The following is a 12,676-nucleotide window of genomic DNA, read 5'->3' on the forward strand; positions in this document are numbered from 1 at the left end:
GCAATTTTTAAGTAGAGTTGCCTCTTAGGGTTGCCACCTCACCTTATCATTTATATCTCTTTGTATATCGACTACAAACGCGGAAAGGCTTAACCCATTTGAATGAATTTTTGTACAAAGATAATATATCACAATCTTAAACTTTCTACCTAGGCTATTTTCACAAGGTTGCCACGTAAATAAATGCAAAAAAAAAAAAAAAAAAAAAAAACAATTCACGGGACATGCCAATATGGGTATGAAACGAAAACGTATTTCACTCCGCATTCCAAAAGAGATATTTTAAGTATGGTTGCCACTTAGGGTTGCTCCCTCACCTAATTATACATGTATCTTATAACTTTAAACGAGCAATTCTTGTATATTTGTATATTTGTATGTTTGTATAGCCGAACGATCTCGGGAACGGCTCAACCGATTTAAATGAAATTTGGCACAGAGATAATGTATCACCTTCTATGACTTCTACCTAGGCGTTGCCACTCAGAATGTTTCACAACGTTGCCACCTATTCGAAATTAAAAAAAATTACATGATATATGCCGGTATGGGTATCAAACGAAAGGTATTTCACTCCGCATTAGAATAGGAAAATTTTTCAGTATGGTTGCCATTTAGGGTTGCCACCTATTCCAAATAAAAAAAAAATTGTATGAGATATGCCGATATGTGTATCAAACGTAAGGTATTTCACTCCGCATTACAATAGGGACATTTTTGAGTAGGGTTGCCATTTAGGGTTGCCACCTTTTCAAAATTAAAAAAAAATTGCATGAGATATGCCGATATGTATATCAAACGTAAGGTATTTCACTCCCCATTACAATAGGGACATTTTTGAGTAGGGTTGCCATTTAGGGTTGCCACCTATTAGAATTAAAAAAAAAATTGCATAAGATATGCCGATATGGGTATCTAACGAAAGGTATTTCTCTCTGCATTACAATAGGAACATTTTTGAGTAGGGTTTCCATTTAGGGTTGGGTTAGTTAGACGAAATAGTACTCTACTTACTCATATTCTATTAAATCTTTAACATTAAAGTTAAAAATCTTCGTAAAAAATCTTACACATGATTCGCCTTAATTTTCTTAATTTCACACACGGTAATAAAATTGAAATGCAACATCAAGGCACCGTGGAAAATCCTAGCAAAATATATTTAAATGCATACTTTTGGCAAATATGAAATGAATAATTGCAATTTCTCACAGATTACTATTAGAAGATTTCTCACCATAGCAAAAAGATATCTCATCATGATAATTTGCTACCGTTGAACACTAGAGGTATATGTTCAATTTGAAAACGACATCTAACAATTTAACTACTTACCAACAGATGGCGCTTAGGGATGTAAGTTGACATTTAATTAAACTAATTGATAGTTGTCATTCGTGAAATTTACAAATTTTTGGAATGTAATAAAATTGTGAGACTTTCATAGTGTATAACTAAGAAAATGTTTGAAATTAATAATTCGGCGCATGAAGATACTCGACCTAAATAACTTAGTTCCCGATTTTACTAATTGTCATAACAATACTATAGGCTGGAATTACCCATTTCAAATATTTCATTCCAGTTCATTTTTCGGTTAGTGTTTGATATGTTTTTGAAATCTGTTTTTAAAGAAATCAAATATTGGTAACTAAAAATATATAATAATGTACATACATATAAAAAAAAGTAGAGTTTGATTAATGATGACATGTAGAAGAGAGTATGTTATGCGGCATACTCGAAGATCGCCGAGCAAAGCTCAGCGCCCAAGTACTATTACTCTATATATTCACTTTATCCGATGTTTTATACTGTCAACGGCCTCTGAACTAACGGCGTTATTATGTTTAACGCAAAGCGACGCGAGGAATCACCTTCACCCAAGTGAAACCAAATTCGTATCATATAAGAGCATTCATTCACTTCGGTGACTCTCGGTGACTATGGGTGACTGCAGGTGATTGTCTAACGTTTTTTCGTATTATATAGCGACGCAAAGTGTCACGAACACTCATTTTTGCTGTCAAAATATTCACTTGCTTCTGGGTCGCGTTTGCTTCATTCACTTCGCTTTTTTATTGTCGTTTTTTATAATTTTTGAGTAAAAATTGAGAGTCTTAACATTTCGTGAAAAAAGATTGAAATTTTGGCTTAAGTGCAGAATACATACATTTGTCAAATTAAAAAAATGTATATGAGTATCGGTAGTGGTGTTTATGGTGAGTTCAACCGTATTTTTTTTTGGTGCAAATAATAACTATAGGGGTAATTCCACGTCAAAAGGTAAATTTTACATTTTTTTAAAACAAAATATCTTTGAAACTATTGAGTGACTCTTGAAAATTGTAATGTCTTTAGATAGATAATAAAACAAGGCTTTGTTTGATATATAGGAGATATTTTGATTTGAAAAATTCATAATTTCGTCTTTTGACATGGAATTACCCCAAACCTTTCATTTGCACCAAAAAAGAAATATACCGTTGGAATCAGCATAAACATCTCTAGAAAGCCCGATTTTTTATATTTTTTTTTTTTTTGACAAATGTATGTATTCTGCACTTGTTCCGAAATTTTCCATAGACATCCGATAAAGGTTATATTTGGAGCTTCGTTCAATTTTTTACAGGAATAAAAAAAAAATCGAAACCTATAAAAATTATAGCCAGGGATCCAAACTGTTATTCCTTTTGTAATAAAAGTCCTTCAGAAAAAATTATTGGTTGTATGGCCTAGAAGGTTCAATGTGGTCATATTAAATCGTTCCCTAGATGGTCGAGCTTTTACCTTAAAGGTGTTTGTTACCGGAACATACCGGATATATATCCGGTAAAGGACCATCAACACCGATATAGCTACAACAACAACAACAATTGGTTATGGTTTTTCGATAACAAGTTTCTAGTGTTAGTAGAAAAAATTATAGTGTCCCTACAGGTTTCAAATCCAGATATTTACGAGAATGGATTGGTAAAAAATTCATTTCATTTTGACGAACCGTATCTTAGTTATGCGGTCGCACTTTTATTCTATTCTTAAAAAATAGAAGTCCGGATTTAACTTTTATTTTCGGCCTTATAAAATACATGTCCGGATTTTAGTTTTTTTGTGGTTTTTTTTTTTGAGATGGGATGCATGATTTGTCATGAAAATGCTATGGTATCCCGGAAATCACATACACTTTCACCAAGGAAAAGTTTTTAAAAGGACTTTTAAGAGTCAAAAAAAACAAATACCTATTAAAATGAGAATGATTATAACCAATAGTTATACCATAGTTTTGTCACTGTCTTCCGTCACGATCCTTATTTTCTTAGTTTTATGTCAAAAAATAATTCTGAGTAATAGGAAAATAAAAATAAAAATTTTATTGTAGATTTTTTAATAACTATAATAATTATTACTCCGTGCTACTTTTTTTTAAATTTTCCTATAAATCAGTGATTCTCGAACAACGTAGTAAATTAAAAGGTGTATCGCAAATTACCTATCTCGTCGGCAAACATTGGTACAATTCAGGAACGCAACATCTAAGCCTATTAAACAAGTGGTACCACAGGGTGGTGTCCTATCCTCGCTTCTGTTTAACTTCTACATATCGAAGCTACCTTCACTACCAGAACGAGTCACTATCGTTTCCTACGCCGATGACTGCACAATAATGGCCACAGGGCCAGGCCCACCCATCGATGAGCTAGGTAATAAAATAAACAATAGTCACCTTATTTACAACATGGACGCGCCAAATGTCGACCATATTGAACATCCACGTCGATGGAATCACGCTACCGACTGACTTACACCCTAATATCTTGGGTGTGACGTTCGATCAGGATCTACATTTTGAAGAGCATGCAACCGCAATTATCCCTACGATCCACAGCCGTAATAAAATCCTCAAAGACAAAAAACACTCATTGCCACTTACAAAGCAATTGACCGGTCGATTGCATGCTACGCGTCCCCGATATGATCTCCAAGCCTAAAGGATACTCACTGGAAGAAAACAGAGGCCCAAAATACTGCCCTCAGAACCGCTACGGGCTGTTTTCTTATGTCCCCAGAACACCATCTACATTATGAGGCGAGGGTATTCCCCATTAGAAAGAGAAATGAGATGCTAACCAAACCGTTTGTTTTGAATACCTAGAAACCTGGGCATCCCAATAGACATATGATTGATGAGGCTACACCGCCCAGGGGCTTAAGGGGTCATCTCCGTAAGCAGTATGAGGAAATACGGCACCTGAGAATACACCCATATGAAGCAAAAAAGCACAAACAGGTCCTCAGTGATATCCTCAAACAGGCGTCGGACCTCTATGCCAGGACTTTCCCGGCAAATCCGGTACTCAAAGAAAAATTCCCAGAACTAGCAGAAGAGGAAATCACTCTCCCTAGGGAAATACGCATCACTCTAGCTAAGATTCGATCTGGGTACTGTATCAGGTTAAACTCTACCTATCTAGAATCAACCCCGACATAAAACTTGAAAGAACATTGAGGGAATTTAATAAAATTCGAACACAAAATATTGAAAAAAACAAATTAGAATTTTGGTCATACTCTAGAACAGTCGACTGCTAATACGCGTCCAAAAATATCGTGAGGTGTGAAACGAAAATAAAAATATTAACTCGTGCAAAATTTATAAACGAAAAGCTGAAAAATGACCCCGGGTCCCTCCGAAACCGGTGGTGGCATCCATATTATTTTTGCGCAGAACACCTTTCCGCGTTGGCAGTCTTCGGCCGCGCGTGGGATAAAAATTAAATGCGTGCAAAATCCCTTTGTTCACAAAATTTTTTCAGTGCACGACATTACAACAACCACATGAAAATTGCCACCTTCAACTGTAAATATCTATGGACAGAGAACACATTCTTATTTTCCGCCTTCGGATTATTGTCGAGGTCAATACGCGTGTTTTGACACCTCTCTCTATATTTTTGGAAGCATATTAGCAATCGACCCCTGTTCTGGACTTTACCAGAAATTTTGTTTGTCGTAAAAAATTTACAAAGAGTGTAGCGTTAACAACTGCAACTAGGGAAGCTTGGGTGCAGCAGTACACACACTCGAAAAGGCTGCAAGCCTGCCACAACACTACCCTCGGTATTTTCCATGTTAAACATATTTATATACTATATATAAACTATAGTTATGAACAGCTCAATATAAAAGAGCATGTTGGAAAATAAACAAGCAACTAATTTTAAAAGCATTAACATTCAAACAATATTGCAATACAATGATTGCAATGTTTTCTTTTTTTACCATTGTCAGGTGTTTCGCTGCAATATTGCCAGCTCGTTGAAACGATGTTTCCCGAAAAAATTGCACTGCAAAATTTTCCGAAATAACAAAAGTAATAAGTGGCTATACTGGCTACGTATTTGGTTTGACAGTCTCAGTGAATACGTAGTGACTACGTAAGAGGACAAACGCGAATACGTAAGAAGTTATAAAATACGATTTCTGGGTGAATGTGAATACGAGTGAATGCGACGCAAATATTCACGGTGACATACATAATACGGGCCTAAGTTTGAAATTTCAAGTCTCTAGCTCACTGAGAAGTTACTTAAAAACTGATCTCAAAATTCCCAATTTCCAAATTCTTATCTAATCTGTGAAGTTTCACGTTTGAAGCTCAATGAGAAGTTATTTAAAAATCAATTGCAAGATTTGTATTGAGAATGCGGACAAACCACTGACCTAATATAAAGGAAACAAGTAAGGAAGTCTAAGTTTGGGTGTAACCGAACATTACATACTCAGCTGCCAAATTACTAATTTTCTATTCTGCGTCATAAGGTCAACGCACCTACCAAGTTTCATCGCTTTATTCGTCTTTGTTAATGAATTATCGCACTTTTTCGGTTTTTCGAAATTTTCGATATCGAAAAAGCGGGCGTGGTCATAATCCGGTTTCGTTCATTTTAAATAGCGATCTGAGATGAGTGCCCAGGAACTTGCGGACGGACGGACGGACGGACATGGCTAAATGAATTTCTTTTTTCGCCCAGATCATTTTGATATATAGAAGTCTATATCTACCTCGATTAGTTTATGCCGTAACGGGGAACCGTTAAGTGAACAAAATTAATATACTCTGTGAGCTCTGCTCAGCTGAGTATAATAAAAATTACAACATAATTAACTTAATGAGAAGACAGATATATTTACAAAGGCGCAGTAAAAATGTTCACAGTTTTCGAAAGGAAATGTGAAATAAACTTTGCTCGCTTTGAAAATTAATATACTTGATGAAATTTTTCTTTATCTACGTCACTATTAACATTTACTAAATACATTGTAGTCACTAAGCAAGTCATCGCCACATTTAATTGATAGTTTTAAAGCACTACAAAGAAATTAATTAAAATGTGATACGATTTTATGACTTTGTCGAGTTGAGAGCAAACTTAAATAGATAGAATTATGCAACTGATCAGCAATAGGAATATCCCATCAAATACAAATTATCTTTACGCTTTTCAAAAAAATTTAAAGAAAAATAGTAAGATCACAGAAAACTTCCAACATATAGTAAGCTCTCAGAAACAACACCTTGGGGCGTTTCTTGACGAGCAGCGCTAGTCTAGCGAACCTCAGAAAGCTAAACGCAATCTTTCATCTGGTGACTCAGAATATGTTCGTTCAGAGTTTAACGGCAATAAAACCGCCACCAACAAAAGCATAACTTTAACATATGATTACATACAAAATATGTACTGTGCAAAGAATAAAATTTGCAAGGAAGAAAATTGGAATAAGTTCACAACAACTACGGCATGACGTGGCTGAATGTATTTGTAACGCTTCAACCATCGTAGGAGTGCGGGTTCGAATTTCACTCCCGGGAGAAAAGGTTTTGAAGAGATTTAAAAGGTACAATCGAAACAGCTGCCGCCTTCTCCGTCCTGATGTCATGTTGTTAAAATTTTCGCAAAAATTATTAAATAAAATAGTTAAAAAAAGAAAAAGGAGAAAAAATTCTCAACTTCATCAGTAATTGACGCCTAATCGCTGAGGCATTTTTGGATGTTGCATAACAAGTCACGCAAGCTATCTATCTGATCTGCAATTTATTTATTTATTTGTTTATTTATAATTACGGCTGTTTGGGACTAAAATACTTAATCTACTGCTGAGTGGAATATTACCCTATTACCCTATGCCGTTTCGAAAACGCCTTATTTCGGAAAACTTTTGAAGAACGCCCTATTTCCTACCTCAGAAAACGCCATATCTTAGCATACATTTAAAATAGTTTAACGTAAGTTTGGGCATTTTATGTTAAAATTCTGAAATGCGACGTTCTTCAGCCGAATTTTGAGAGCATTTTTGAAACAAAACCGTTTTAGAAAAATATTCTGGGATAGGGCGTTTTCGAACTGGCAGCCGAAACTGGGTCATATTTGACTCAGTTTCATATTTATTGCGCAGCCTTGTAACACTATTAAGCACACAAAACAAAGAACAACAGCATTTCAAGTGTACAGCTGGGCATGTAATGTTCGGTTTCACTCGAACTTAGACTTCCTTACTTGTTTTATCGTAGATATTTAATTTTATTAGAACTTTAAGCTATGTCCAAATTTTCAAGTCCGTAGCTCAACGGTAAAGTACTTCAAACCCGACCGTAAAATTTTCAAATTCGGACGAGTTTTTTATTTACGACCGCTGCGCCACCCAGAGAAAGGTCATTTTTCATATTGCATTGACATAGGGGCTCAAAGTATGTTCCAAGTTCCAAATTTCAAGACTCAAGACCCACAGGTAGTTACTTCTTCGATAATGGACTGGTCATCATAAAATACCTTTTTATATTCAATTCAGAATAAGAAGGAAATGATAAAAAATAAATGTAAGGCGCGATAACCTCTAAGAGATCTAAGGCCGAGCTTCTCTTCCAATTTGCGTCGTGCTCCTCTTGATTTTCCCTACAAATTGGCTGTACGGGACCTACATGCTTTATGCCGACTCCGAACGGCATCTGCAAGGCAGAAGAGTTTTCACTGAGAGCTTTTCATGGCAGAAATACACCCGAAGCGCTTGCCAAACACTGCCGAGGGGCGACCCCGCTTAGAAAAGTTGTCTTCTAATTGAAAAATTTTATTTCTAAAATTTTGATCTTGCTTTGCCCGGGGTTTGAACCCAGTGAATACGGTGTGGTAGGCGGAGCATGCTACCATCACACCACGGTGGCCACCGCATCTACATTTCTAACATTTCTTTTATGCTTAGTTCAAAGAAATTCGGACATAAAGGAGAGTAACGTAAGTTGTGATCACGTAATCATACGGTTGTTCAAAATACCAATAAGCAACACCACCAGCGCAATCAGATTTGCGAAGGACCTCTCAAAGTTTGAGAGAGAATTACCCCTAAAGTTCATTTTCTTAATTCGTTACTAAAATAAAAGTATAAGAAAATCGCAAGCAAACTATTTGTTTCCATCCATGAGCTTATCGACCTTTTGATATTTCTCACCAGTAGTTTAAGCACATCATGCATATATTTAGACAACTAATGGACTTGTGGCTTATTTTATATTTGTAGGTTTGTAGTAAAATCTTTGGAAATGCGTCAGCATTGGCCAAACATAAATTGACACACAGTGATGAGCGTAAATACGTTTGTGCGATGTGCTCGAAAGCATTCAAGCGACAAGATCACTTGTAAGTTAATTACAGCAATTTCCTTAATATTTGATCTATATTTATGTTTATATACACAAAAGGCATTAGACCGTATCATTAAAACGATGTGTTACTTAGGATTAAACACTTACATTTTCTTTTAATTTTTTGTTCAGATTTTAAATCTTTTTTTTTGTGATACGGTCTAATGTACAACTACTTTGATCTTATGTATTTCTTAACAACCAATTTTGTTAACAGGAATGGCCACATGATGACACATCGTAACAAGAAACCCTACGAATGCAAAGCAGAAGGCTGTGGTAAATCATATTGTGATGCACGTTCGTTGCGACGTCACACTGAGAATCATCATTCGGGTATTATAACACCACAAAATCAAACGCTCTCACCAACCTCGGGTACACCAACTGGTCTTAGCCTTTCTCCAGCTACAGCAAGCGGTATAAATATACATATATCTCTTTTTTATTATACCCGTTTACATTTTATGATACTTGAACTGAATCGATATTGCTTTACTTCTTTCCCCCCACAGGGGATGCTAGTTCGCCAGATGGCGCCACATGCATACGCACTTACATTTCTACAGGTGGTGCAGTTGTAGATGCAACTACAGGTGTAGCACTTACAGAAGAACAATTAAAAGCTATAAATCTGCCGATTAAAACTGGTGTGACTTTACTTTCACCAACATCCACATCGTCTGCATCGTCTGTGGGTGGTATTTCTTTACCTGCCTCATCGCCAACAATTGCTCTAACAGAGACGAGTATTGTGGACGCTAGCGAAGGTTTAACGCGTGAACAATTAGATTTAATTAGTAAGATTATGAAGCAAACGAATCAGACGAGCGCACAGGTGACAGTGTCCTCACCAACTAGCATTAATTCATATAAAGTGGATACTAATCCGTCTGGCAGCGGTATTGGTGCTGCGAGTCCGCAACATGCGATGAATGGCGCTACAAGTCGACCGCGTACTTGGAATATGCAATTGGTAAGTAGTCGTGGCTCGCATGCATTGTGTGCTCTGAAGTTAGTAATAAGAATATTTTTTTCAAGGCCCTCACTTAATCTATGTAAAGCCCTCCTACTATGTATATTAGACTGGGTTGGTCCTCATACAAAAACAAAAGTTGCTAATGTCCGCCCCTAAATTTGAAGATTATGTTGAGAGGGTTTCGGAAAAATTGTTTTAAATTTTTTTTTGATCCTTCGAAATACAGCCGAAACGATTTTTTTCGTTGTAACTTCGTTATTTGATGTCCGATTTTTAAAATTGATATGTCATTATTTTGGCCTTGGGAAGCTTCATATTTCCGTTTAATGTCCTTTTAAGCTATGAAGTCGTTTGCACATGATTAGGTCAGCTAATAAAATTATACCCCCCCCCCCCCCCCCTAATGTATGTTTTTTTCCTTACCAAACGAAAGTACTTAAAAATTCAAGAAAATGTTGCTTTGAAAACATATTACTAAAATAATAAACAAAGAAGTTATAGCACTTTTAATATTTATTGCAACCGTTATTTCACGTGATTCTTATTATACTTAGACCTGAAACTCATGATATTTTTGGAGGAAAAATTGGAGGGTTTGCATTGAAGAGTTAATAAAGATATGCCAAATATCATGAATAGGGGAAGTCAAAGTAAATAAGTGAGCCAAACCTGTTGTTTCGTATTTATAATAATATCACTATGCGACAAAATCAAGTTTTTTTCTGGGTATTGGGCAAAACCCACTTTTGCGTAGAGATTGAGGCTTAAGTAAACAAAGTACTATCTCCGTTTCTGAACTTAGCCTCCAAAAATAGATATCGGCTTACGAAGTTCGAAGTTCGAAATTCTACATTTCGAAATTTTATTTTATTTTTTTGTTAACGTGTTCGGCAAATTGAAAAAGTAAAAATGTGGGCGTGGTCCGCTATTTTCCCTTATTAGAAGGGCTGGATTCTTTTTTTGAGAAATTTAGTATAACAGCTGTTATACGAGTTGAAAGTCAGAAGTCAGAGTCTGACTGTACTTAGAAGTCAGAGTCTGACTTTTCACCTGCAAAAAGTTAGCGATTCTTGTATAACTCGTACCAAAAGTGTTCCGTTACCTAGAGTGTCCCAGGTTTCAAAGGAATAATCGCCTCCGCAAAAGTAACCGTTCAAAAAAGTAACCAGATTAAAAAGGTTACTGATTCAGAAAAATAGCCTATTAAAAAAGTGGATATTTCAAAAAAGCAACCGGCTCAAAATAGTTACCGGTTAAAAAAGGTAGCCGGTTCAAGAAATTAACCGGTTCAATAAATTAGCCGGTTTAAGAAAGTAACCGGTTAAAAAAAGTAGCCTGGTCAAAAATAGTTTCGGTTAAAATAAATAGCGGTTGCGAAAAGTAGCCGTTTCAAAAAGCTAATCGATTCAAAAAAGTAACCGATTCAAAAAATTTACCGGTTCAAAAAAGTAACTGTCTAAAAGGGGTGATCTGCTCAAAAAACAAAGTGGTTCAAAAACAAACCTGTTCAAAAGAGTAACCAGTCCAGAAAAGAAATTGGTTCAAAAAAGAAGCCGGTTCAAAAAAGTAACCGATTGAAAAAGTTTACCGGTTCAGAAAAGTAACTGTTAAAAAGGGTGATCTGCTCAAGAAACAAAGTGGTTCAAAAACGCAACCTGTTCAAAAGAGTAACCAGTCCAGAAAAGAAATTGGTTCAAAAAAGAAGCCGGTTCAAAAAAGAAACCGGTTCAAACAGTAAAATATTCCAAAAAGTAGCTGGCTCTAAAACAGTAACCGGTTCCAAACAAATTTTCTAAAAATAAACAGCCGATAATTTCGTTCCATAAATGTTATTGATTTCAAGATATAAACCGGTTCCATTACTGTTATAAGTTTTCTAAGAAATTATCCGGTTTCAAGAAAGTAACCACTTCTGAGAAAGTAGACATTTCTAGGAGCGTATCCGGTTCTACGAAATAAGGGGTTCTAAGATAGGAACGGTTTTAAGAAAGAAGCGGTTTTAAGAAAATAACCGGTTGTAAAGATGTAATAGGTTCTGAGTACCAAACGGGTTCTAAAAAGATAAACGGTGACGTTACTGGAGCCTAAATGAGTCCTGTGAACTAAGCTGTGATCGATGCATAAATACCTTTTAAATGTTCACAAGTTGTCATACCGGAATCATCCCAAATTAAAGCTTTCTTTATCAGAAATTAAGTCTATGCTAGACAAAAATTTCTGTTTCAAGCTAATTTGAAATTCTCGCCTAACCAACTCCAATGGGGAGTATCAAGGGAGATCAAGTTTTCCCTTTAATTTCCTCTTCGAGCGCAATGAAGATCTTTCGTTCGAGTGAAATCCTTTCTGGGCCATCCATAAGTACAACATGACCTCCCTAGCATAGTCATGACAAAAAAATCTAATTTTTCAGTACCTTTTGACTTGGCATTTATTTCCGACGCTTTAGAAGTCAGTTGAGCATTAGTACACCAGTGGTATTGACAAGTTTTCCTTTCTCTTTGCAGTTAAATACTACGCAAAATGTTTCCATTACTGTCGATGAGTCCAATTCTGATGCCACACCCAGCACAGCAACATCACCCATCGAAACCAAAGAGGAAGATATTAATCAACAATTTGTAAAAGCTATAAATCCACATCTTCTTAATATTGTGAAGATGGACCAGAAGCCTGTTGAGTGTAATTTGTGTCATCGAAAATTCAAAAATATACCAGCACTTAATGGCCATATGCGTTTACATGGTGGCTATTTCAAAAAAGACCCCGAAACTAAAAAGACAGAAAAGAAAGAACCAAGCGGACCACCGCTGCAAACCGCCAGTATTGGCGTACGTGCTTTGATTGAAGAGAAAATCATTAGCAAACGGAAAGACATGAACAAGGTAAGTACGAGTGCTGATATCTTAATCGGGGGCTTCCTATTTTTGAATGTACGAGCATACATTACTACACCCTATGGATGTTGCGAATATTTTGCATTCGCTACACCGGAATCACCTCAA

The 12,676-nt window shown here is 36.0% G+C and overlaps 1 protein-coding gene across 15 annotated transcripts in view; it reads left to right on the plus strand.

Moving 5' to 3' along the window:
* Positions 1-12,676, plus strand: part of LOC137237505 (serine-rich adhesin for platelets) — a 242,022-nt gene that overhangs the window by 202,946 nt on the left and 26,400 nt on the right. For all 15 annotated transcript variants that reach the window (XR_010948973.1, XR_010948975.1, XR_010948974.1 and 12 more), the window contains 4 exons: positions 8,572-8,690; positions 8,913-9,115; positions 9,211-9,671; positions 12,179-12,556. Coding sequence is in view for 12 of the 15 variants with exons in the window: in XM_067761190.1 (XP_067617291.1) it covers positions 8,572-8,690; positions 8,913-9,115; positions 9,211-9,671; positions 12,179-12,556 (1,161 nt within the window). In the remaining 3 variants the exon portion in view is untranslated. The remainder of the gene's footprint in view (positions 1-8,571; positions 8,691-8,912; positions 9,116-9,210; positions 9,672-12,178; positions 12,557-12,676) is intronic.

Source organism: Eurosta solidaginis, chromosome 1, assembly GCF_040869045.1.
Source record: "Eurosta solidaginis isolate ZX-2024a chromosome 1, ASM4086904v1, whole genome shotgun sequence".
In the NCBI taxonomy this organism is placed as follows: Eukaryota; Metazoa; Arthropoda; class Insecta; order Diptera; family Tephritidae; genus Eurosta; species Eurosta solidaginis.